Below are 26,964 nucleotides of genomic sequence, written 5' to 3'. Positions count from 1 at the left end.
TTGTTAATAATAAAGTAGACCATGTAGGACATTTAGATGATAGGATTTTCTTTTTAATTTTTAGAAGAAAAGATTTTAAGAAACAGGTACACAATTGTCAGCCTTTATTTAATGAACTCTGCAGAATTCAGAGTTTTATTAGTTTTCTAGGGCTGCCATAACAAATACAAGTCAGTGGCTTAAACAGTGGGATTTATTATCTTACAGATCTGGACCCTAGAGATATAAGGAAAGCTAGAGGCCGCAGTGTGGGCTGGCTTCCTTCCTTCTGAGGACTGCAAGGAAATAACCTGTTCAGGGCTCTCCCTTCGACTTGTAGATGGTGTCCTCTTTGCCTTTCCTCTCTGTGTCTGTGTCCGAATCTCCCCATTTCTTTCTGTGAACCTCAGTCATTTTGAATTAGGGGTTCACCCTACTCCATTGCGACCTCACCTTAACCGACTATGTATGCAGGGACCCTATTTACAAATAAGATCACATTTTAAGGGACTGTGAGAGTTAGACAACAACATATTAATTTTCAGGGGATTTTCGATCCCATAACATAATACATTGCTGTCACCAGTTTCTAATGTGACAGAAAACAAAAATATGTTTTACTTTCTGTGCAGAGTGGGAAAACCCACAGGGAAGTGTGTTTCAAGGCAGTGGAGCTCTTCAGAAACTAAAAGATAAAACCACCCCCCCCCAAAAAAAACCACCTCTGTACGTCTGTGAATCTCTTCAGTGTGGTTACTTGGTAGGCTACATGCCAGATTATTAGCTTACTACTTTCTAGTACCTCTAGCTATTGTCTTGAGACAGTTAAATAATTACTGTTTTCTACCTATATCCTTAGCACTTTCCAGTTCTCAAGTGAAATTACTTTCCTATATTAATAAAGTTAATTACTGTTCAAAAAAAAAAAGCCACCTCTGTTACTGCTCAGCTCACCAAACCAGAAATCATCTTCACAGTGTTGTGTTTGAACCTCAAAGTATCCTGTTCTCTAGAAGCACAGATGTTTTATCATAGGAGAAGCCCGAGTATGACTTTGCAGATCATGATAATGTAGAAGAATCTGAGCTCTGAAAACTGTCTCACATCCTTCCAAGTGAGATGTGGATTACTGTTCTTCTCAATGGGAGAACTAAGTGTGGCTCTGCTGGACATAAACATTATCTCTCTTGGTTATTTTTTCCTTTGGTGGTAAAAGGCTAATTTTTAAAACTTGTTAGTATGTAGCTGATTGTTCACCTGTATTCTTTTGCTGATGTTAACAAACATTTGAGTGTTTGCTATCTTTTCTAATGTAAATACCTACCACGATATGAAGTAGATTTGGGACATCCTAGATTTCTCCATATTCTTCTTGATTCAGCACCTAATTCAGAGTAATCGGGAAACACAGGCACCTTCCATTAGCGCATGGACCAAGTCTTAAAAACCACCTCAGTCCATAGGTGGGTGTGCTGGTTTAGATAAGACGCTCTGTAGATTTGGAAAATGTTGCGCTCATGAACTTCCACGTGTACCTTCTTAATCACATTATGTAGAAGTCAACTGATTATTTGAGCATGGATATTTACCACAAACTACATCCAGCTAATTCACATTCTTTTGTGTCTTCCCTGTTTTAGCAAATTGACGGAGAAGCATTTCTACTTATGACCCAAACGGATATTGTTAAAATTATGAGCATTAAGCTGGGCCCTGCTCTCAAAATTTTCAACTCTATTCTGATGTTCAAAGCTGCAGAGAAGAATTCTCACAATGAACTCTGAAGGTGGTGATCTCTGAGTGCCAGCAGCTTTCTGCTTTACAGCCCATGTTTTATTCAAAGCACAAGGACGATTAGGACTCTTAAATGAGAAGTCTGCAAAACTCAAAAGAGCAACACTATTGGATTATTTATATTCCTTGAAAGACAATATATATGAATTCTTAAGAAAGTGCTTGAGCTTTTAACCAGGTACTGTCGAAAAACAGTCATCTTTTGGTTCTGTTCACTGAGCTAAATTTATCTTTGTAAATCTTTTTGAGGCTGGTGGGTGGGGGAAGGGGACCTCATTAATTATTTATGGTAAGGGGGGCAGAGTAAGACCTTTTGGCATTTTGTAAACATTGTTGAATTCTCTTTCATGTACACTTTCTTTTTCAATACTTTCAGAAACCTTTTTATATAATTGAATTTCCACTGAAACCAAATTAGTCAAAACCTGGCTGGGTTTAGCCAGTGGGACTGTTACCCATATTGTTCATTTTGTGCCATATGCTGATTGCAATATTATGCTGAGTGTAACTTCGCAAGTCCTCATATTGCCCACCTGCTCGTCACCATTTGGTGGGCCTGAATAGCTGTAAAACCTTCTTTACTTTGAATCGGTGTTTTTACTTTTGCACGCATGATGAAATGTTAAACAGATTACTTTTCACCAGCATCTTTACTATAATTACCAAAAACATGTATATAAAAGAATGGAATTGAAAAATAAAATATATCACCCTAAATGGACTAGGGAGTGTGTATGAGTAGCATCAGTGTTGCACGCCGTGGTGCCCTGTGTTTACAGGAGTCAGAGGGCATCGGAGAATGTGGGGTTCTGTGTGGGGCAGTGCGGGCTTTGCAAGGATCTTGAAGTCTTCGTAGGAGTATTTTGAGTGTTTCTGTAATCGTCATGGAGGTAGTTGTGGTGCTTTTTGGGGATGAAGGGCTCATTGTGTTGGTGGACACACTAACCCATACAGTGTACCCCAAACCCAAAGGTTTTCTTCAGGGCTGGCTGAAGAGAGAGTGCACTGATTTTACTGAGCAGGGGAGCAAGACCAACACACGCAGAGTTCTCGGGACTCTCAGAGGAGAGAAGTGAACCCCAAAGCAGTTATTTGAGGTCCTCCATTCCAGAGGGATCCTTTCTTTAACATACTTTGCCTTGATGCATAAGCATTCAGATGCACTTTAAATGATCTAGAAACTGATAGCTAGCAGTGTTTCTTTTATAAAAATATATTTCTGAGGGAAAAATTATTTTGTCAGTCTTATGATGTACTTTCTAATTGCGGGATTAGACCTTTATTTAAGGACTCTTCTAAACGTAGAAATTAAGTTCATAGCATGCTGTCTGGATTCTAGGCAGAGTCCCACCACTTAGCTGCCCTCATTTTTTTCAGTATAGGACTTCCTTTAGTGCCCTGCTGGGAGTCTGTTAGTAGTTATTTCTACCTGGCATGATTCAGGGTAAAATAGGGTCAGCAATATCTGCAGCGTCACCTTCATTTCATTGCATGAGTCTGCTAAATAAGGTTTTCTTTGTTGTCCCCTTCCCCCTGTTTATACTTTTCAGAATTTGTACATACATTCAGGTCGCATTTGTTATATCTGATACGAATGAAATAAAATCTTCATTACAGATCCTTTTTACCTATGTATTATTTTTAAGGAAGCTTCTCAAAATAGGAGAGGTAAAATAAAAAGAAGAACATTTTCTCAAGCATAATATAAAGCTGGAGGTGTAGCTCAGTGGTAGAGCCCTTGCCTACCATGCATGAGGCCCTGGTTTGATTCTCGGCATAGAATAAGAAAGATAACTATCCAACACATCTAAGGTTTACTATTGTTTAGCAAACTATGTCCCAAGAAGATGAGACAAGATTTTCAAAGATTGTATTGTTAGATCAAATTGGGTTCATCCACGTGGGGAATTTTTGCTTTCCAGTGTAAAGTGTATATTGCCATGAAGGGGCTCAAATCTTACTGTAAACACCCATTCATTGCACACAGCATGTTGTTGTAAGTTAGAGGCAAGGCACTAAACATATTCGGGTGGCACAAGGTTTTGTATACCTCAGGAAAGGGGAAAAAAATAGGAAGCCCTGATAATGAGATATCTCTGAAATACAGGAAGCAGGCTTAGGGTAGGACTGAAGGGAGCACTGGGAAATATGGACCTTCCATCTAAAAGGTCTTTTTAAAAAATGTTTAAACCACTGTACAAGCCAGGTGAAACCTGTCTCCAGGTTAATATTTGTCACAGCCTGCCACTTGCAACTTCTAGATTCAGTGGACTAAGGCCCAAAGCAAATAGGGAATGTCAAGTAATACTGAATATTTACCAAGCACCAGTACCATGCCAGGCACTAGGGATAGATACACGATTGGAAAACAAGAAAAGAGACACGAGTCTGCTGTCAGGGTCAGCTCGGATCTGTCGTGTTTGGGGCCAGGCTTCCCTGCAGCTTCTCCACAGCTCCGCGTGGAGTCCATCACTGTCCCACCTGAGTGGCTGCCATTCAGCTTCCCAGTGACTTTGGACAAGGAAAAGGCATCTTTGAGAACTGGTTGAAGGCATTGAGGATATGGTGATTAGACAGATTGTGGAGGGTGGGGGATTCAGCTCCGTGGTTCCACCACCTGCCTCCAAAGTGCCAGGACCTGAGTTCGATCCCCGATACCAAAAAAAAAAAAAAAAAAAAAAAAATTGGAGAGGGAATAATTTGGGAAAAATAAGGGAACATTTATAAGGAAGTAAATTTATATTCCAGTAAAGAGGAAGACATAGAGACTATGGGATAGGGACTGTTCTATGCAAAACTGATATGTGACCAGTTTCATTTCTGTTGCCTGTCCATTCTGGTTAGGTTAATGAACAACTATTGCAGGGAGGGGCAGCCTGGCTTTCCTCTTTATCTCACTGGCTAAAGCCTTATAGAAAGAAAGGCAGACCATCATTGTGTCAGTGGTAGAATACATATTTTATAAGATTTCCAGACATGTGTATTATAAAAATATCTCTTTGATAATTCATATTCTTCTTTAAACTTTTTAGTTAATTTGATGAAATAACCCAGTCTCTTTTCAGTGCCCCAAACCAACTTTCAAATCTTCGAGAACCAGTATATAACCAGTATTATAACATCAAGGGACACCTTAAAACCGTAGTTTTATAATTTTTCCTTCTGAAATACTTGCAAAAGAGTGAGACCCTAAAAGTACTGTGCCTCCATTGATCTGAACACATCTCTGTTCCAAGAGAGGCTCTGGGCAGTGGGCAGTGGGTGCGCACATGGGGCACTGAGTCCTTAGAGAAGGAAGCTCCAGGAGATGCACACAGGCCACAAGGCGGAGCCTGTGCCACCAAGAAGGGCCTGCATCGAGAGACCCCAGGATCCCACAGCCCTTGTAAGTGACTATGGGAAGCTAGACACCTGGAGATGGGCCAGCCACTTGGGGTGAGGCTAGCTGAGGGCATGTGCCCCTTAGTAAAATGCTTAGGCTCAACAGTTTCCAAGCAGTGTTCAGAACAAAGAGGCAGCTCTCAGGCCGCTGGAGTCAGGTGCAAGACCATACCCTAATCCAAAGGACTTGAATATAGTCTTTTTTTTTGGTACCAGGGATCAAACTCAGGACCTTGTGCTTGCAAGGCAGGCGCAGCGCCACTGAGCTACATTCCCGGCCCTGAATGTAGAGTGTTTTAAAAACAAAGGCACCCCTGACATGTAACTTTGATCATGGAATTTCTAGGACCTCAAATCAAAATGAATAAAGAGCTCTTTACTTAAGTAGTATTTATTCCAGAATTTCACAAAGAAGGAAGTGTAAAGATAGATACAAGATGATTTGCTAATACCTACCTCTATCCCAACCCTAAATTAGAATGATATTTATCATGTTTCACCTGACCCACAGGTAACTTCTGATTTAACATTTGGCATGTTGTTAAGTGATTGGGGGCTGAAATCCTACTTCCTTTTCCTTCCCTTTCAAAGAAGGACAAGGGGGATTGTGCGTGTCGAGGATCAGCGTCTCTAAGAAGTTGAGGGTTTGGGACAGTCTTCTTGGACACTTGATCCCAAATATATGAAAGGCAGCCACTAGAGCTGCCAAGGCCGTGACGCAGTCATCCACCTTTGTGAGCTTCTCCTTGTCCAAGTATAAAGAAAATTCACAGACACGGACGTCAAAAGGGTTTTTAACTTCCAACACAGGTGTGGACACTTGGACCTGAAAAGAAGAATGGAGTCACTACCCCCTGGCATGTAAAATAATTAAGTACTAAAACACACCTGAGTGAAACTAATAACATTGCAGTCAGTGAGCTCGTGACACTGGCTTATTTGCAAATACGGCAAAGCATAGTTCAGAATCTACCACTGACCTTCCAAGTAAATCGTATGACTGTATAAGATGGCAAACCAGTGGCCATGAACACGCTGTTTACCTTCTCATTCACAACGGCAAAAAGGCTGGGATCATCCCCAAAGACATCTGGGAGGAGTAAACATGTGGCCGTCATCTTCATATCTGTCAAAGCGAACATGTTTATCGTCCAAGTAGGAAGGCGTTTTTAGCAATTTTAGGCAAAGCCAATAGTAAAACACGAGATTTTGGTGGTGGTGATGGCACTTTGCTACCTTCCACGGGGGCCAGCTAGCCGCCTTAGAGGCGAGTTTTACGGCCTTTTTAAACCAACATCTAGGAAAACATTCAAAACCCCAAGTGTGTCCTCCAGGTTACTGCCAGGAGAGACAGGAGTTCTGTACTCTGTCTGCCAGGATAATTTTATGATGTTTTACCTCGTGATCTGTACTATAAAATTAGCAGGTTGCTCGTTCCCCAAATACAATATTACAGTATTCTGTGAGCTTTTTAAATCTACGGCTCCACTCCTCCCACTGGAAAAGTTCTTTTTTCCTTTCCATCCTTTCTTTCACTGAATCTTATTAGTGAAGCAGTGCTTTTCCAGATATTCTGAATTTCACAGCTAAGCAGACCGCTCACCCCATCTGCCCCGCACACCTACTGACATTTCAGCAGGCCCTCATCCGTGCACTGCTTCACTGCTTCTTGCAGTGCAGTGTTGATGGGGCTGTCCACCGCTGGAAAAGCAGTCAGTATATTTTCTGAATAGGACTCCAAAATATGCCTCATTTCCTTATAAATATCTGTTCTTGTAAGAAGTTGGAATTCTCTGAACATCTGATAAAAGAAAGGAATAGATGAGGTTACAAGAAAATCATCTGTTTTTAATATGAGCAAGTACATAACTTTAGAATTACATTAAGTATCGAATGCTAGTTTAAAATACACACTGGATATTTTAGTAGCTTTAATGGAGGAGTAAAGATTCAAGATGAAGAAGGAGAAAAGAACGAAAGCCTGAAATGAATAGAAAAAGATAAATAATGAACATGGCAAAATTCTGAAAGTATAAAATGAAAACTTTGAGGAACAACCATTCTATTATATGGAATGAACTAACAATAAACCAATTAAGAATTAAAACTGTAGGTGCAGACTCAACTAAATGGGTATTCCACAGTACATAGGCGTGCGTTAGCTAATTGTGTCACCCGCCAGGATTCTAGGACCTTACGTTTCTTCAAGTACGCCCTTGGTAGGTTGTGCCAGGGTCCATCGAGAGGCAAAATAAAAAAACAACTGCATTTTAGGGAGCAGCCCTTGTAATCATAGCATCCTAAAGAGAAAGGGGAATCCTTTCAAGATTATAAGATTGGGGGCCGGGGATGTAGCTCAGTGGTTTCGCCGCCTGCTGCGCAAGCGCAAGGAGCCAAGTTGGATCCCCGGTATCAAAAAATAAATAATAAATAAAAAAGATTATAAGATTATAAGATTGGACAGAGATTAAAAAAAAATAAGCAGTGTAAATGCAGGTTTGACTACCAAGCCAAGACAGAGGTTACCTTTATTGAAGTCCCTCTCCTCAAAGCCACATTTTCCTACCTCTGCCTCACTTCTGTCACTCAGAGAATTCCACCACCCCTTCACCCCTCACCCTCTTCTCTTGCTGGAGTGGCATTTTCAAGTCATTAGTCCTGCACAGGAGTATGAATTAATTTAGTCACTCCTTTCCCTGAAGCTGGACAGAACAGCTACATACTCTGCAGCAGGCTGGATATTTTGGATAGATCCTAAGCTGTCCAGAGATTACGTCTGAAAGTTGTCAGAAGGCTGGACTGCACATTCTGTCAAAGGTATAGTGGTTCTGTTAGCAGAAAGCTCTCAGTGGACTGCAAATATAGATTAATAGCTTCAGAAAATGGCTCTCAGTGGGCAGGTGGGAAACAGAGCACAAAGAAGGTAGAAAACATTATTTCCATGGCCCCATAACCTAGGGATTTTAAACTATTTATTTTAAAATAATTTCAAGTTTACAGTTACAAAAAGAAGAGAGTTCACAGATCCTCTTCATGTAAATTCCCCCCAGTTCCTGCTGCACTTGAAAATAAGCCATGGAGGTGACACTCATGACCTAATTCTTCATTGTTGTGTTTCCTAACTACCAGGACTCTCAGATCAGGAAAATCTAATCCCCAGGCCACATCTCCTTCAAGTTTAATGGTTGCTCTGAACACAAATTTTTATCAATCCAGGAGCTAACCCAGGATCACACGTAAGATTTAGGCCCCCACATCTGAGACAACTTCTTGGTTTCCTGCACATTTCTGAAATCTAGTGGCCACTCTCTCTCTCTCCAGACATGTAGACATACAAACATCTATAATTGTGTAAATAAATATTAAAAACCGTGAGTTCATACTGATACTTTCAATTCCAATCTAACTCCACGGGTGTTTTCTAACCCTCCTCTCCCCTGCTCCCTTCAGCAGTATGGAACCTGGCTGCCACCATCCTCCAGTTATGTATGGATTGGCTCAAACTGTCCCCAGGTCCCTGTAGCCACATGCCCAGCTGCGCATGACCAGTTGCAGGACAGGCTCCTCCTCCGCAACCCAAGCTTTGTCTCACAGGTCACCAATCTTAATTCTTTCTGTTCCTCAGATTGGATAATTTTTATCAATTTATCTTCTGGGTCACAGACCCTTTCTTTGTTTTTTCCAGGTTGCTGTTAAGCCTATCCAGTGATGTTTTCATTCCAGACAAATGTCCTTTCCATTTCTAAATCTGCTTGGCTCCTTACACCTATATTCAGTTTCTCTGCTGAGATTCCCCATAGTGATGATGCATAGGGTTCACTGGTCCTGCATGCTAGCCACCACCCTGAACTGGCTGGGTTCACAGAACCGTGGACTGGCTTTCTGACAATGAAGCTGCAGCACTGGCTAAGTGGTAGTGCTTGCAGGGCTGGAACAAGGCTCTCCTAGGCTGCATAAACTCTGAGGTGCTGTCTCCACAGGCAGCACTCACAGGTCCAGGAGTCACGGGGTAGACACCAGAGTGACGCCATTGCAGTTGTGCCCCTTAAAGGATCTTACTTTTTGATCTGCGTGGCAGTCAGATGTCTGGTTGTTCTTTCTGGTCCTTTCAGAGTCGATTTTATCATGTTCAGGCAGGATTATTTGGGTTTTGCCCTTAGTCAATGAGCAAAATCAAGCTTAGGACATGGGTCTCACTCAAAGGCATGGACTTCAGAATATCAAACATATGACTGAGGTGCTCTGGGAGGTCTCCACTCTGGGCCAGGATTACTTGTCACTGCTGTGTGGAGGCAGGAAATTAAGGCAAGGCAAAGTGGCTGGGACAAGTGGGCGTGGCCTGTCAAGTTCAGAGAATGATAGGACAGCGAGCTGACCAATCAGGAAGTGTGGTCTTCAGTTCTTCTGGCACTGGGTTTTCATGGGATGAAGCCGAGCCCTGAGCCTGATATCAATCTTCTATCGACCGCTCAAGTGGGTTTTCGAAGGATGCCTGGATCTGAGGCCAGAAGAGGGTATAAAAGACTGTGGCATGGCTCCCGCCCTATGGAGCCCTGCAGGATTTGCTTCTTCACCTGCTGTAATGGCCCACACTCCTCTGCACAGCACTCCTTTCCAGAGAACCTCTCCTTTTGTGCTTCCTCTTTCCTTTTGTCTTAGATAAATGTTAAACTTTCATCTCCTTGATTGATGGTTCCGCCCAGTCCCTTGAAGGGGACAGGAAGAGCCTGGAAGGACCGAGTGGTCTCCACAACACCCGGTGACAGTGTGACCTCCGACGACAGCTCTGACTACAGCACCCTCCTACATTTAGGGGTCATGCAGTCTCCACCTGTGCAGTCCAGCTCCTGGTCGGAGAATGCCAGGAAGCAGGTGCCCCTCCATCCCCACAGCTGTACCCCTGTGAGCAATGGGAAGATGCGCCCAGGCTAAGTGGTTATTTCATCCAACCCAAAGCAAATTCAGTTTCTTTTAAAAAGTCGTAAAGACTTTATTAGCTTTATTCTTATGTACTTTGCTTAAGTTTTTTTGTTGTTGTTTCTGTTCTTTTTTTATTTGGGCTTCTGTTTTGTTTTGTTTTGTTTTGTTGTTGCATGGGTGGTGAGATGGGAGCTTACTGTGTTGCTCTGGCCTTGTTCCTGAACTCCTGGCCTCAAATGATCTTCCTGCCTCAGCCTTCTAAGTGGCTGAGTGGAGACTACAAGGTCGCCCAGTGATCTTTTAATTTTCTCATTTTCTGTTGAAAGGAAGTGTTCCCAGTGGAGAAGGTCCATGAGTACAAGATGTGACCAAGGATGGGTGTTCAGGCCAGAACCACTTCTGCCAACGGCTGCTTTTCTTCCTCAGCACCTACACCCACAGGTCCCAAGGCAGAAAACATCCACAGTGGCAGGAGCAAAAAGCGGTAGGGGTGACTTGCAGTGGGGCAACCTACCTCTAAAAGGGATTATTTGTTGGAGGTGTTTATAAGGCAGATCAAGTCAGGTGTGGTGAAGCACACCTATAATCTCAGCAGTCTGACAGGCTGAGGCAGGAAGATTGCAACTGGAAGCCCAGCCTGGGCAGTTTAGCAACTTAGCAGACCTCTCAAAATTCAAACAAAAGTAATTAATAAATAAGTAAATAAAAGTAAGGCCAAATTTCCTTTAATTTTAGGAAGCAAAACAGGGCTTTGGAAGCTGTAAATTTCAGCTCCACCAGGCTGGGTTAGGGAGGTGCTTCACAGAGAAACTGAGAATGTTTAATTCTTGTGTTTAAAACTACTGAAAATTCCACCCTGTAAGTACAGTCATTTCAAAAATCCTACTCCAATCCATAAAAAATCCATACAAAGTGAAAATCCTGGGTCGGGGATTTAGCTCAGTGGTTCCACCCCCTGCCTCGAAAGCATAAGGACCCGAGTTTGATCTCTGTTACCCAAAAAAAAAGTGAAAATCCTGAGGGAAGGGGGGAAAGTCCTACATAGGCCACAGTGGGAGATGCGATAAAGCCCTAGATCTGAAGTCTCTGGTCCTCACTCGGGCCATGATGGACCACAGACTTCCAGTCACCTGTGGTTCCACAAGGCTACGTAGCCATGGTCCCTCCTCAGTCCTAAACCTTCAAGGTCCCCCCGAGTCAGGATCCCCTGAGCTGCAGCAGCCATCCCAGCCACCAGCTGCCTTACTCAGCTCCAAAAGTCCTATGTTTAAAAAAATCTACCCTCAGCCTGGCAGATTTTTGCTTTCCTACTACCTTCTGCAGGTGTGTCGGCCTGGCATTCATTCTATATCAACAGACAGAGGCTATTGGCTGTTACTGTTCCTAGCAACTCAAAGATTAGGAAAAAACAAGCAAAAGTCAAAGTAGGGTTGCTGAGCCAATTAGCTGAATTAGCCCAAGTAAAGCCCTGAGAATGTGCCTGCTGCATAGTAAGCACTTAGATTTTGCTATTTATATTAAAATAATGCTTACAGGCAAATTCTTATTTCAGATTTTTTTTTTTTAAAAGAAAAGAAAAATTCTTTTAGGTGCTGGGGATTGAGAAAAGTTTCATTTTTCAATGTGGTCGACTGAACTCACAGAATTCTTCCATGAAATGTGATCTCAGATAAAAAGAAATGAATCTTTCATTATATATCCCTACTAAAATCACAGCAATGTGGTGATTAGGCCTTTGGCCCCTTAAGTAAACTCGGTGGAATGATATTTGATTTACCCGCTAGACTTCAAAGATTTTAAAGATCACTTTATAAAATGATTTGAGATCATAAAAAATAGATTTCGAGTGACACTGCATCCTCAGAGCTCCTTAATCAACTGTCTTGACTGTCTAAAAGCGTGCCAGGAGAAATGACTCGCACTGTCAAAATGCCCACAAGATGTCCAAGACAGGAAACTGCTGGAGGCAGCCAACGCCTGTCATCTGAATGAGCTTCCGGAAATTCTTATCCAGAGGTCTTGCCCGCCCCTGCAGAGAGCCACACCCACTCTCCTGCAACGTGGCCCGGTTGGTGTTCCAAGAGGAAAGAGAGGACAATTGGTTTGACACTAGGAGCAGAGCTGTAAGTGAATCAAGATACCTGATAAGGGCACTTCAAGAACGGAAACATTTTAAGAATGTCCCTCCGAGGCATTCTGCTGCCAATCATCCTTCTTCTTATTTCCAGGGTCTGGCTCATCCTTTTATCAACTTCTCCCCAGTTCTTTTCGGCCTTCACATACTCTTGCTGGAACCAGTTAATGTGTTCTTCTACCACAGAATCTAAACAAACAGATTCTTCCTGCAAAAGAGCAATGATTTTCATGTTGCAAATGGCAGTGTGATACTCATGAAAACTTGAACTGCAGGCCGGCGTTTCACCTTACTAATGATGAACATCGCCACGAGGGAGCACACTTGGCCTTGAATGTGGTTACCAAGGGACAGGCTTCAGTGAAAGCACCCTGAAGAGTTACTTACCGTGGAATTACAACCTGTGCTCCTGAAGAACCAAAAGTAACTATAAATCTTCATTACTTATTTACCTGGAAACTTATATTATCCAGAAGGTTGACACTTAGCAGGAGTACTGATTATTTCTTTTGTTTTTTTGGTTTTTTGTTTGTTTTTTAAGACAGGGACTCCCTTTGTAGTTCACACTGGTCTTGAACTCAATATGTAGCCCAGGCTGGCCTCGAACTTGAGGCAATCCTCCTGCCTCAGCCTCCTGAGGATTGGACTTACAGGAGTGTGCCACCATGCCCAGCTAGGAATATTGATTATTTCTATGCATTTAAATTTTAGAAGAAAAACTGTCAAGAGATAAAAAGATTATAAAATTATAGTTTTGATATTGCTGTTGTTTGTATTATAGCTTCAGAACCATGCCTGTCTTAGTCACTTTCCTCCTCACTGGAACACAATCCCTGAGAGGTTTATGTGGGCTCTTGTTTTTAGCTCATGATCTGCTGGCTCTAAGGCAGAAATATCATGGTGGAAGGAGTGGCAGAGGAAAGCTCCTCACATCATGACAGAGAGTGCAGGGACCAGACAGGAAGAGAGCTGTATCCTTCCGGGTCACGACCCCTGTGACCTGCCCCTTCCCTCCCAGCCCAGATCCTAACATCGCATTTAGGTGCAGCATCATTCTCATGACCCAATCTCCCCCAGAGGCCCTGCCACTGGTCTCAGGGAGCTATGGGGGCTTTTTTTTTTTTTTTGAGTACTGGGGATTGAACTCGGGACCTTGTGCTTGAAAGGTAGGCACTGGAACCACTGAGCTAAATCACCGGCCCTATGGGGGACCATTCTTGATCTAAGACATAAAACCCAAAATTCAAAATAACAGTGGGGTTTTTTTGTGGCGCTAAATCCTGAAACTGTCAATTGTGTTCACTGTACACTGAGTACACCAGGTGAGGTGGGAGCTGCTAAGGAATATCTCACATATTCTTATTGAAAATCTCTCTAGAAAAACTAGTTGGGGCTCTCAGCTGAATGAAAGTTGATCAGCTGCCTGGCTGACCAGAATATGAACAGATGTTACCTGCAAATGATGAAAATATGGTAAGGAGCCCAGAATGCTCCTACGTCAAAGCTTTTACATACACATTAAAAAAGCTTCATGGTCCCTTGCTTGCACACCTGCTGCTCTGGCCTCGAGCCTGACCCAGCCCGGCCATGGCTTCAGCTTTGGAGGAGTTCCAGAATGATCTAGAAGAGGTAAAGGTGCTGTTGGAAAAGGCCACTAGGAAGAGAGTACAGGATGCCCTGACAGCTGAAAAATCCAAGATTGAAACAGAAATAAAGAATAAGGTGCAACAAAAATCACAAAAGAAACCAGAATTTCTTGACAATGAAAAACCAGCTGCTGTGGTTGCTCCCATCACAACAGGATATACTGTAAAAATCAGTAATTATGGATGAGATCATTCAGATAAGTTTGTGAAAATCTACATTACCTTAACTGGAGTTCATCAAGTTCCTGCTGAGAATGTGCAGGTGCATTTCACAGAGAGGTCATTTGATCTTTTGGTAAAGAATCTAAATGGGAAGAGTTAATCTATGATTGTGAACAATTTCTTAAAACCCATCTCAGTGGAAGGCAGTTCAAAAAAATCAAGACTGATACAGTTCTTATCTTATGTAGAAAGAAAGCAGAAAACACGTGATGGGAATACTTGACTCAGGTTGAAAAAGAATGCAAAGAAAAAGAAAAGCCATCCTATGATGCTGAAACAGATCCTAGTGAATGTTCTAAAGAAAATTTATGAAGATGGAGATGATGATATGAAGCGAACCATTAATAAAGCCTGGGTGGAATCAAGAGAGAAGCAAGCCAAAGGAGACACAGAATTTTGAGACTTTTAAGTCCTTTTGAGAACTATTATGTGGAAATACTGCTATTTCCAATAAGGGAATGGTGGTGAGCTGCACATATAAATTTGGCAGATAACTATAAAGCCTTCAAAGTAAAGGCAATGAATTCTCCATTTCTTATTGGGGGATTTATTTAAATAAGATACGCATATTAAACATTTCCTCCAGAGATGGTTTCATTATACCCTGGTCATTTTGTTTAAGGAAGGGTTATATGTTATTCTCATTAAAATACAAAAACCAAGTCTTAGGGCCGGGGATTTAGCTCAGTGTTTCCACTGCCTGCCTTGCAAGCACAAGGACCTGAGTTCGATCCCTGGTACAAAAAAACCCCCAAAAACTAAGTCTTGTCTAAAAACATTATGTGTGTTTTTGTTCAGCTAGGAGGTAGAAAACAAAAGTATTTGCCTGCCTGTAAGTTACAGATGTCAGCTCCCACTTAATGTAAGAATAAGAGTAAAAGTGAATTTTTGTATAAATTTCAAATTTGTGCCTGTGCTTCAAATTTGCAGTAGAATGGATGATCCCTTATTACCAGCTTGAGCAGTGCATATACCAGGGATTACCATGCACTAATAAGCCAATCACAAATGTTTCTCTCTAGATTTAAATATATTTGTTTATGAATATAGAATTAAGAATAGACAAGCATCTTCAAATAGTAGCAGTTAGTACTACCATGGATCAGATACTAATAACTATAAAGCAAAAATAATTAATTTGAAAATCCATCTATTCCTATGTTCAACAAAGTTGGATTTTTATGTAAAAAAAAAAAAGCTTCATGGAGACCTATTTGCTATAAATGTAACATGACCAGCAAGACATAGGTCAAGGAAGCAGAGTCCTAGAAAAATATAATTTATCAAAACATTAAAATAAAATCCCTACAACTTTGAAATCATTTAATTAGAAGATAAAAGTCTTCCCAGGCAGAAAATACCAAGTCCTGGAGGTTTTATAGCAATGTACTTAACTTTCAAAAGAGTATCCTAAATGTACGCAGTCTTTTTCTGGAATTTAAAAAAATCTACTCTCCAACCCATCCTGAGAAGCCTCTGTGACAATGACCCTCACACCTGGAAAACCAGCACGAGAGAGGGGAGTGTACTTCGTGCTCAGCCATGAGCAGAGTTGCAAATATGAGGAACAAGGAACAACTAACTTGGGTTTATCCTTGAAATGCAATATTGTTTTGACGTTAGTAAAGAAACTATATTAAACTCAGGACAAATATGACCGATTTACCCATTACATTTCGCATGCTGTCATACTGAAATCTCCATTTGGGGGCGTCACTATTATACAAAAGTTTGGGACAGAAAACAATAGGTTTTGAGAAATATATGGCAACAGTTCTATGATTTACTTATATTATCTAAATGTGCATAAATATTATATTGCATTACCCAATTTGAGATGAAATACGTGATCATCCAAATAATGCAGAAAATGCATCATTTAAAATTCAAAATCCCTTTATGATTAAAGAAAAATGCCATTTTGTGAAGAGATGGAGATGGAGCCCTTGTGGCCTTGCGGCTGACCTTGAGCAGCTGTTGGCTTTTCTGCCCCAAACCTGGGAGTCAAATCTCTCCCTCCTGCTCCTGCTTTTTGGCTTTATGAGGTGTCTCGTCATCAAACGCAAGGCTGAGCAAGGTTACCAAGACTGTTCCTCGCTCTGTGAACTTCTGTGCATTCTCAATGCTCCTGTGGGCAAGACATCTGACACTGAGGTGAACCTAGGCTGCTCTGTTTCTAGGGGCTTTGCCTCCATCTGGTAAATTCATGAGCGAAATGCCAGAGCTGCTGTGGGCTTCCAGGGCTGGATGGTGGAATGATTGCTGGCTAGGTTTCAGATGCAAATCTCACTGCAGAGCCAGAGGTGAGGAAAAGCAGGCGTGAAAGGACTGCAGCAGAGAGGTGCAGGTCAGCCCCAGAACCTCCTTCCCCATCACTGTGCTGCGCTTCTCCTCTGACCTGGACCACAACTTTTAGGGGGATCAAGACAGGATGTACCATTGCCAAGCATGTTCCTCCTCCTCTTACTGCGCGGACTGTAGTGCCCTCCAAACAGCATCATGTACAGGGAAACACCTCACAAAGGGGCAAAGGTGACTCTAATTCTAAGAGATCTTGGAACATCTTCAGGGGAGATCTTCCAAGTCTGGAAAGTTGAAAGGAGGTGACCTTCCGGGCATTGGGTAGGAACTGACTGAGATAAAACAAAGCGTGGATTCCATACCGAAAAGCCTGGGGGAAAATGAAAAGGAACAGAACAAACAGGGAGAAAATAAGTCAACAAAGAACAGGGCAGAAGCTCCCTGACGGAAGGTGAGACTGATGTAAAGAGTAGGCTGGGGTGCAGCTAAGGAAGGGGCTCTCCTGGTGGCGCCAATGGCAATGGGGGACAAGTAGCTGGAGTTGACCAAGGACAGTGGAAACGAGGTCAAGGAGGAAAGGCTGCTGGAGGCAGTGCCGATGGCGAGAACGGCTCTTAAGCACACAGGGGCTTGGAGTCTTGTCCCACCGCTCCTTTACCTAGGCGCTCGTCTTCGCCCCAAATCCCATCAGATCCTCACCGCTGTATCTTCAGCGCATGCTCACTGCTCTCTCCACCCTGGCCCTTCCCACTTTTATGAATTTGTAATTGCCCTCCACCCAGTCCCATTTTCCCTTCCTTTGATGCTTCTAGTGGTTTCATTAAATGACACTGTAATTTTTGCTTTTGACTTGGATGCCTCTTTATGACTTAGCTATAAAAAAAGATGTGTGATTTTTTTGAACTGCCTCCGAGATAATCTCTTATTTTGCAGGGTGTATAGTTCTTTCCATTTATACATGATTTCAGCAGTTGCTTGCCTAACTACAAAGGCAATGTCAATTAGCTGTAGCATCTGAGATCAGTTGTGAGTTAGAGGAATGTGTGTTACTCCACGCAAGAGCTCAACACAAGAAGGACAATGGATATTTGTGGGCATATCAAATGCATCCTCTGGAAAAATAAGTCATGTAATAGCCTGAATACTGGTTTTCTAAAGTTGATATTTTGGGCCATTTTCATGAACACTTTGTTGTCTGTGACTTTTTTCTCAAAATAAGCAAATCGTTATTACACCAGGGGAAAAAAATGTTTCTCAAAATAAAGAGAAGTTGTAAAGGCCTATAAAATTATCTGCCAAAAAGCTATAGTCAGTATTAATTTTAATGGTGCAGTTTTTAAAAGGTTATTTCTAAATCAGAGACAAGACAAAGATGCTCTATTATACTCTTTGTCAACCTGGTACTAGGTACCTAGCCAGAGTAATATGGTAAAAAGGGAAAATATAAGATAAAAAAATTGAAAGACAAAAATAAAGTTTGTCACTATTCACAGATGATGTGATTGTTTAAGAGAAACTCAAAATGATGCACTTACTTTATTATAATTGAGTTTTTCAGAGCCACTGAATACAAGATCAATAGAAAATATATACTAATATACAAAAAATGTAATTTTTTTACAATTGCAAAAAACACCTATAAGGAACCTAGGAATAAAACTAACCAACAATGTGCAAAAGCTTCATGAAGAAAATCACAAAATTATTGGAAAATCTTAATGAAATCTAAATAGATGGATATGCAAGTAGGAAAAGTTGGCATTAATTCCGTGGTATACAACTTCACTACTGAAACATGGCAGAGCTTCCTGACAGTCATGAAAGCAACAGAGATAGCATCCCAAGTCCCTGGGAAAACCAAAAAAATGTTTATCCACAAGGGGGATAAAAGCCTACACAGTTTAAGAACTTATGTTAAGGGAAAAACATTTTTAAAGATTTAAAACTTAAGAATATTACTTATCAAGGGATTTCCTAAAATCACTAATATAAGAAAAATAACTGACAACTTTAACTACATTAAATAGCAAATTTATTTTTGTCAACAGACACAACAAAGAAATTTACAAAGCAAAGCACAATCTGGGAGAAGATATTTGTAATAGAAGTAATTGCCAAAGCAGCAGAGTCCAAAAAATGTAAAGGATTCTTATAAATAAGAAAAAGTGTAAACTCATAGAAAAATAGGCAAAAGATATGAACAAGCATTTTGCAGAGGTGGGAACATAAATATTTCATAAATATGTGAAAAGATGACCAACTCATAAATAATTAAAATGAAAATCAGAAGCAAATTTTCTTCCCAATAGGGAAAGAAATCTGATAATTACAAGTACTTGCTGCTTAGGAAGCATAAATGACTACACTTATCTAAGGAAACAATTTTGCCATATCTTACAAAGTTGAATATTTGCATACTCCACAAGACAGCAATTCTGCTCCTTTATTAAATAGCTTGCAAGGTGCTCATACAGGAATGGTCATGGCAGGAGGCCTCATAGCTGCCCAAACCAGTGACAAATCAAACATTGGTTGATAGGAGAAGAGCCCAATAAACTGCCATTCCTTGCCACAATAGATTATTAAGAAAATGAACAAATGCAGTTGAACTTAACAGCCCAGGTGACTCTCACAGACATTAAATTGGATGGAAAAAAAGAATTCATTAAAGATAATGTATAGTTTTTACATTCATTTGTAAACCTCAAAAATAAGCCACACAAAATGATAGATTCTTTGGGAATTTATGCATAAATGGAAAAATCATCTATTTAAAAAAGCTGGTGAATGATAAGTATAAAATTCAGAGTGATGGTTATTTCTAGAGGCCTGTGAGCTCAGAAAGGTGGTGCCAGGTGGGGGACACAGGTGAAGAATGATATGGGCAGTGATCCAGTTCTAAAGATTTATGTTGGGTTCATTCTCTTGTAAATAATCTATGCGCTGACCCTGAAGGTCATCCCAGCACTCAAGAGGCTGTAGCAGGAGGACCATGAGTTCAAGAATAACCTGGGCTACATAGCAAGATTCTGTCTTAAAAACCAACCAAACAACCACTACATATATCCCATACAATGTCCACTCTTTGGTATACTCTCAGATGCAAAGAATGACAATTTTTAAATGAAAAGAAGATATCATATTTGTTAAAAAGTAAAAGAAAAAATAAAATTTTAATGATATAAACAGCTTTCTACTACTGTAATGCAATGGAAATTCTCTAATTGCTGATAGTGACATTTAGAAACTACTCTAGGACATTGTCTTCATCACCTTCTCCCTCACTGAGACAAAAATACCTGACGACCACAACTTAAAAGAGGAGGGAAGGTTTGTTTTGACTCACGGTTTTGGAAGGTTCAGTCTGCTTGGCACACTCAAATGCAGAAATCAAATGGTGGAAAGGCCTAGGCAGCGGGAGGCTGCTCACATCACGTGACGGTCAGGGAGCAGAGAGAGAAAGGAGGAACAGGAAGGGGAAGGAGGACTTACACTTCCAGGTCACACCCTCAGCGACCAGAACACAGGAAGTTTTGGGGGAACAATTCAGATCCAAACCATAATGGGCATGAGGTATTGCTTTCCCCCCCTCTCCAACCTAATCATGTAATTCATTTCTGGAAAATTTCTAACTGATTAGACTCCTAGGACTAAAATGATATCCATGGGTTGTATTCGAGATGAACTCTTTTGGATCAGAAAACTGCATCAGAATTTAAAATCCTCAAAATTCTCAGCTTTTTAATAAAACATATTGTGGGCTTTCCATATTTATATTGTCAGCTACTTTCTTAATGATTTCTGGAAGAAACATAGAAATCTGTTGGTTCAAGCCTCGCTCTGTACTAGGAACACACCGAGATCCTCAAAGGGACACTGACTTTCCTGAGCACAGGTGTTCTTGAGAGTGGAGCCCTGCTTGTCTTAGAAGAGTGTGGCCTTGTCCCAAAGTCTGATTTCCTTAGCAGTGCATCTGGACATGGGGCTGGTGGGTTACAAGTGTCCAAGTCCTACAGAGCAACAGCTGCACAGAGTGCACCCTGAAGGATCTGTTTCAAAGATAATGGGGGATGTGCCAGGGAACCAGGAAAGAAAGTAGAGAGGTGGTCGGAGACCCCTCCTGGCCAGGAGTCATGGGATGGAAGCGGAGGAGTCATCTGCAGCATTTGTGGCCTCTCACAAACACCATAAATAAACTGGCATCCTGACAACACGGGTCCCACTTCCTCACATCTGTAGACAAGAATGGCTTTCTACTGCAACGTGGCATGGCCTTCAGTTCCTAGACAGGTCATGGAATAGCAAGCTGAGCTCTAGCTGACTTTCAGCCTAAGCTGACCACTGGAATGGACATAAAAAAGGGAAGAATATTTCTAAGGTACATTTAAAAGATTGAGTCTGCTGATGCAGTAAGAAACAGCATGGTTAAAAATATAGTCATGACTTTTTTCTGCCAGAAATGAACAAAAGGTGAATTGACTTTTATGAAATATAATTTTGTTTTACACCCTGCAATCTCAATAAATTTGCAAGGGAAGTATTTTGTTAATAAATCTTATGTAAGTATATTATCACAGATCTACTACAAAACACTATGTCAACAAAAGGTCCTATTCCTAAGATTAGGGGACTGTAAAAGTTTCTGAACATCACCAGCAAATAATTGGTCAAGCTCCCTGCTCTCCATGTCTTCTCTGTACAGTGTCAATTCGCTTATTCTCTAGTCCTCTAGGGTGGTGTATGCCTCAGCCACCCAGCGTGGAGCCACTGGACACACATGGCTTGTATCAATTTAAATGTGGCTCATCCAAAGCAGATGTGTGCTGGTAACATTGAAGTTCAGGGATTTACTATGCAGAAAGAGAATTTAGACTCACTGAAGAATTTTTTTTAATAATGACCACACGTTGAAATGATAATAGTGTGGATTATATTGGCTTAAGTAAAATACATTGCTCACATTAATCCCACCTTCTTCTTTTCTGCTTTTATAAATGTCTACTAGAAAATAAAAACTTGCCTATGTGTTTTGTATTACATTTCTGTTGGACAGTTCTGTGCTGGATGCTAGGGGTTCCACTCATCCCCAGTTTCAATTTCACTGTCATCAAGTAGACTCAGAAGTGATGGTCACCATGTGGAGCCTAACAACCTCTTAGTGTAATATGTAGGCCTGGGTTCAGCTAATTGGCCGGCAGAGTTCCCTCCACCCAATCTGGCCCCAGGTTCCCAAGGGCATAGTAAATCTGCCACCTGCTATGGCAGTAATTACACTCTGTCCAGAATACCATTAACTGTCAACATTTTTCTTCAATTTTTGCTGTCTTGCTCACTTTTGAACCAAGACAGAAGCATCTATGGAAAAGACTATAAGATAATTAGTATTTATACAATAAATAATTATGTGTCCATGCCAGTAAGAAACAAACAGTAAGAAAAAATCTAAAGGAACTTAGTAAAATTCTTAGCAGTTGACTGTGTGGGCAGTTTTTGCATAACTTTCAATGCCATTTTATTTCTAAGACAAAGATGACACAAAATGCTACGTCACAGATTTGAAAGGTATGGGGCATATACATAATGAATAAATAGGAGAAGAAAACATTTGAAGAGAGAAATGAAAAAAACAGTGCTAGTAATTTAACACCTAATGGTTGCTTATTTATCTAAAAAAATATCTGAAAAGCTTTGAGATACAAAGACACCCTAAAAACATGTATTAAATCCCTGTGTCATACATCATGAAGACTTAAAAAAAGGGGGGGGACAAGTTGACCTCTCTAAGGCAACAGCCATAGTGTTTCCACATATATTCGATGTAATTCACATCAAATATGAGCCAGAGTATTAGCTTTGTTTCCTCCATGTTTCAGGCTCTGAGAAATGTCCTTAAGAAATGTGAACCTAAGTTCACAATGGAAAAAGCTCTGCCTAGATCAAAGGTCTGGAAAGAATATCCAAGTGAATTAGAAAGGGAAAATGAAACCTGGGTGTTTTTACATAAACCAAAAGAATTTTTTCCCTATGTTTCAAGTATTTTTATTACAACATGTGACAACCCTATTTCCAGTGCAGGGGCACAGACTGGGAACTGAGGGAGGATGGCAGGACCAGCCAGATCCTCAGAAATGCCTCCATTGCTCCGAGAAGTAGCTCGGGACATAAGGATCACAGAGAAGCAGAGCCGGTGCCTGCTGGGCTGTGCCTGGGGCCCCCGGCACTGCTCACATTGGACAAGGTGGGCACTCATGTGATGCATCCACCTCGCACCCTGCTCTTGACTTCCTTCCCAAAGACAAGGCTCTGTCACCCTGAATGCCGCCAGCTGTCTCTAAAGGAGAGGCAGGCACTATGGGACCTCACACTGTGTCTTCAGTGTGTGTGTTCTTCCCCCAAGGCCATCTTGTGACTTCAGCTAACTTCAAGGGAGTGGAGAAGCACAGTGCTGGTGATTGTCTGTCTGGAGCAAAAGAAGTTGGGTGAATTTGTGGGCAGTAGTTATGTTCACACTTGCCTGCTTCTGGGATTCTTGTGATCTGAGAATGTAGCTTTCCTTACAGCTCTAGCCAGTCTGAGACCAAGCATGTTCTGTTAGTTCTAGCTAAAACCATATTAACAGAGACCCCAGAATTCCAAACCAGAAAACAGCTTTCCAAATGAATTTTGTAGCCTGCAAAAGCACACTTCAAAAATGAAGGAAGGATTATGACACTGATAGGTGGACAAAAACTTGGAGAATCAACGGGTCACTACCAGACCTGCTCTACCAGAAATGCCAAGGGTAGTTGGTCCTGTAGGCTGAAATGAGAGCATTTCACACCCACACGAAAAAATAAAGACCATCATTGAAGAGCACTGCATAGGTAAAGATAAGAGACATTATAAATGGACTTTCTATTTGTAACCTTTCTTTGCCCTATCCCACTTAAAGGCAATTTCATGAAACAACAATCATTAATATTTGTTGGTAAGCATACAATGTATAAAATGTAATCTGTAACAGCAAAAAAGGCAGGGAGACAGTTACACAGAAGCAAATTTTTATTTGCTATTGTAACTGAATTGGTAAATTGGTATTCATCCAAACTAGATGCTATAAATTAAGATATCAATTGTAATCCTAGGCTATTAATTAAAAAATATAAAGAAAGAAAAAGGGAAATTAACATGTTACACCAGATATAGAAGAAGGTGATAATGGAGGAATAAAAGAGTAAAAAGAAATGACATATAGAAAAAAAAGTAACACACATAAATTCTAACTTAGTAATTACATTAAGCAATTGAGAGATTGGATTTTTAAAATAATCTAGCTATAGGCTGTTTATAAGAGACATACTTTGGATTCAAGACATTTATAGCTTGAAAGTAAAAACATGGAGAAAAATACACCATGTTAGCAGTAGCCAAAAGAGAGAATGAGTGGCTATCTGGTATTGGAGAAAATAAACTTTTTAAGACAAAAAAAAATTTACTAGAGACAAATGAGGAAATTTTATAATGGTAATAGAATCACATCAGGAAGACATGACAATTACAAACTCCTATATGCCTAATAACAGTGCCCCCAAAATCATAAAGCAAAAGCCAATAGAACTGCAGGGGAAAAGACAATTCAATAATAATAATTGGAGGCTTCAATATCCCCCTTTCAAAAATGAACAGAACAAACAAACAAAGAATAAGAAAATTTGAACAAATGCTATCCCTTAAGAAGATAACAAAGACTTTAGAAAATTGGAATTGGAAATAATGAACACATCATAAAATGAAGACCTATTTGAAGATCAAATCAAAAGCAGTTGTTGGGATGAAATCAAACTGAAAACATTTACACATCAAAAGAAACCACCAACAGAGTGAAGAGACAACCTACAGAAAGGGAAAAATTTTTGCCCACTATTCCATGGACAGAAGATTGACATCTATAGAAAGAAGTAAAAATAAATAAATAAATAAATAAATAAATAACCCAATAAAAATATGGGCAACCAAAAATAAACAGATACTTCTCAGAAGAAGTACAGATGACCAATAAATACATGAAAAAATGTTCAGCATCACTGGCCATCATAGAGATGAAAATTAAAAACAACACTGAGATACCACCTTACTCCAGAAAGAACAGCTATCATCAAGAAATCAAATAATAACCAATGCTGGTAAGGCTGCCAGGAAAAAGGAAACCTTCTACATTTTTGATGGGAATGTAAACTAGTGCAACTACTATGGAGATCAGAATGGAGATTCTTCAAAAAACAAAAAAATAGAAATTCCACTTGAGTCAGCTACTCCTTTTCGAGGTATCTTTTTGAAAGAGTTAAAGTCACCATATTGCAATGACACATGTGTACCCATGTTTATAGCAGCACAATTTATAATAGCTAAATCTTAGAAACAGCCTATATGCCCATCAACAGATAAATGGATAAAGAAAATGTGATATTTATGTACAACAGAATACTATTCTGCCATAAGGAAAGATAAACTTGAGTCATTTATAAATACATGGATGCACCTTGAGACCATAATGTTAAGTGAAATAAATCAGATACCTAAGTTTAAATATTGCATGGTTTCTTTTGTATAAGAAACCCAAAGTATCAATAAAGATCAAAATTAAAGATATATAATAGGAAGTAAAGAGATCTTTTTCAAATGGTAAGGGAGAACAATAGGTGAAGGGAGAGTGGAGGGAAAAAAGGATTTATTTTTTGGTACCAGGGATCAAATTCGGAACCTTGTGCTTGCGAGGCAGGCAGTGGCACCACTGAACTAAATCCCTGGCCCGGAAAAAGGATTTTTTTAAAAAAGAGAACTAAAGAAAAATATGGAAATAGAGCTTTTGCAAATGAGAAGGGAAGCAAAAGTAAGAGGGAACAGGGAGGGATTAGAAGGGAAAGGGCCCAAACTAGATTAACTTGTGTTAGTTACATGTACAAACTCCTCACAATAAATGTAACATGTACTAATGAAAGTTTTTCAAAGCATTTGTGAAGAAATCATTATTAAATTACCAATTTAAAATTCAATGCAAAAAAGGAACCAAATGTACTTACTAAACTAACTGAAAAAGATAAAATAATATGTGTTCCTAATGGTAACATTAAAATTCTCCAAACAGAGATACTGCCACAGTAATTAGAAAACAAAAATGAACAAACAAAAGCCCAGAATGACCAGAGGCTGGAGGTGTAGCGCTGTGGTCCAGTGCTTATCTAGCATGCGCCAGGTGCTGGGTTTGATCCTCAGCACCACAAAACAGACAGACAGACAAACCAAATAAACAGAAAAAAGAGAGGCAAATCTGTAGCCACAGCTGGAACTTCAAAGTCCTCCTTGTAGGGCCTGGGATTTAGCTCAGTGGTTCCACTGCCTGCCTCGAAAGTTCAAGGTCCCAAGTTCGATCCCTGGTACCAAAAAACAAACAAACAAACAGTCCTCCCTGTACTGTTTTAGAACGCAAAATTATTTTCACCAAATATCAAAATTTAGAGAGAATTTAGCCCCATGCAGCAAAGCTGAATATTTTCAAAAGAGATGAAGAGATCTACCATTAATTTAAAGAGCTGAACATCTGTAAAATACAATCCATTGTTTTTCAGAAAATTTTAAAAATTAGTGAGTGTTATCACTGATGCTTATGTCTCATCAATGATAAGTTTATGATAGTAGGTTGGGAGTGCTTATTGGCTGAAAGAGATTTTAGTAATTTAAGAAAAGAAAATGCATTCATTATCAAAAAAGTATTAAAGGAATATTAAGCACTTCAAATAGTATGTATCCATCCTGACGCTTCAGGGAGGTACTTAGTGGAGTTCTTGGAGGGTCTACAAGGAATCCAAGAAAGGATGGACATCAGGCTGTGAGAGTGGTGAGCTCCTGGGTCCAGCCCTGCATGGACAACGGACTCCACTCCTCAGCCCAGGTCGGGGAAACATCAGAAGGGCCTCCCTCAGGCCATCTCCATGCTCTCACAACAGGTCTTCCTCAAGGGCAAGATGAGGCTGTGCTGGCAGACACTTGGGACCTACCTAGGTCCGAGACTCCCACCTATGCACAGCACCCAGCCCAGGGCACTGCTCTCCAGTGAGAAGGCAGATGCTGCATGAACTCATGAGAAGGAGGCCTACTGTTCTCCCCGATTCTAAAAATGAGAATGAATGGACCCAAAGTCCTGTCTACTGCACACAGAGGGGTTTCCCTGGCACAGTACATCTTGCAACAGAAGAGGTCTCTCCACCGAGTTTCTGATACTAAGTGATAAATGTTAAGTAGCAAAATGCATGTGGAATAGCATAAAAAGAGATTGACAGGCCAGTGGAATAAGAGGCTTCTCAGGTCCTCTATTGCTAGAGGCTCTACTGGGACTTGGTGTATGATAAAAGTGGCCCTATAAACCAAGGAGAGAGCAGGCTGTTTGGTCATGAGAACGAGGCTCACATATGGAGACCTCTATTTAATATACAGAGATGAACTCCAGGTGATTTAGAGATGGTTATGGCTTGTGTCTAGATGCCCCCAAAGCCTCCTGTGGTGACAGGGCTTTTTCAGAGGTGGCTGAGTTTAGAGAGGGTGATTGATTCA

The 26,964-nt window shown here is 40.6% G+C and overlaps 2 protein-coding genes and 1 pseudogene across 7 annotated transcripts in view; 2 read left to right on the top strand and 1 right to left on the bottom strand.

Annotated features, from left to right (window-relative positions):
* L3mbtl3 (L3MBTL histone methyl-lysine binding protein 3) overlaps positions 1-2,494 on the top strand; it is a 110,892-nt gene extending 108,398 nt beyond the window's left edge. For all 6 annotated transcript variants that reach the window (XM_004845974.4, XM_013072727.3, XM_087190139.1 and 3 more), the window contains one exon: positions 1,620-2,494. In XM_004845974.4, the coding sequence (XP_004846031.2) occupies positions 1,620-1,763 (144 nt within the window). In that variant the 3' untranslated portion in view covers positions 1,764-2,494. The remainder of the gene's footprint in view (positions 1-1,619) is intronic.
* A 3,038-nt stretch (positions 2,495-5,532) lies between these two features.
* The window catches only part of Samd3 (sterile alpha motif domain containing 3), a 49,868-nt gene continuing 28,436 nt past the window's right edge, over positions 5,533-26,964 (bottom strand). The window contains exons 7-10 of the mRNA XM_004845978.3: positions 12,216-12,416; positions 6,784-6,955; positions 6,198-6,280; positions 5,533-5,980 (exon numbers count right to left, since the gene is read on the bottom strand). Coding sequence (XP_004846035.1) covers positions 5,696-5,980; positions 6,198-6,280; positions 6,784-6,955; positions 12,216-12,416 — 741 coding nt within the window. The 3' untranslated portion in view covers positions 5,533-5,695. The remainder of the gene's footprint in view (positions 5,981-6,197; positions 6,281-6,783; positions 6,956-12,215; positions 12,417-26,964) is intronic.
* On the top strand, positions 16,117-16,977 carry LOC110349437 (heterogeneous nuclear ribonucleoprotein C pseudogene; annotated as a pseudogene).

This window comes from Heterocephalus glaber, unplaced genomic scaffold (assembly GCF_053883595.1).
Source record: "Heterocephalus glaber isolate CG9 unplaced genomic scaffold, H.glaber_assembly_v1.0 deba00001550, whole genome shotgun sequence".
Classification (NCBI taxonomy): domain Eukaryota; kingdom Metazoa; phylum Chordata; class Mammalia; order Rodentia; family Bathyergidae; genus Heterocephalus; species Heterocephalus glaber.
This window is presented reverse-complemented; position numbering and strand designations above follow the sequence as displayed.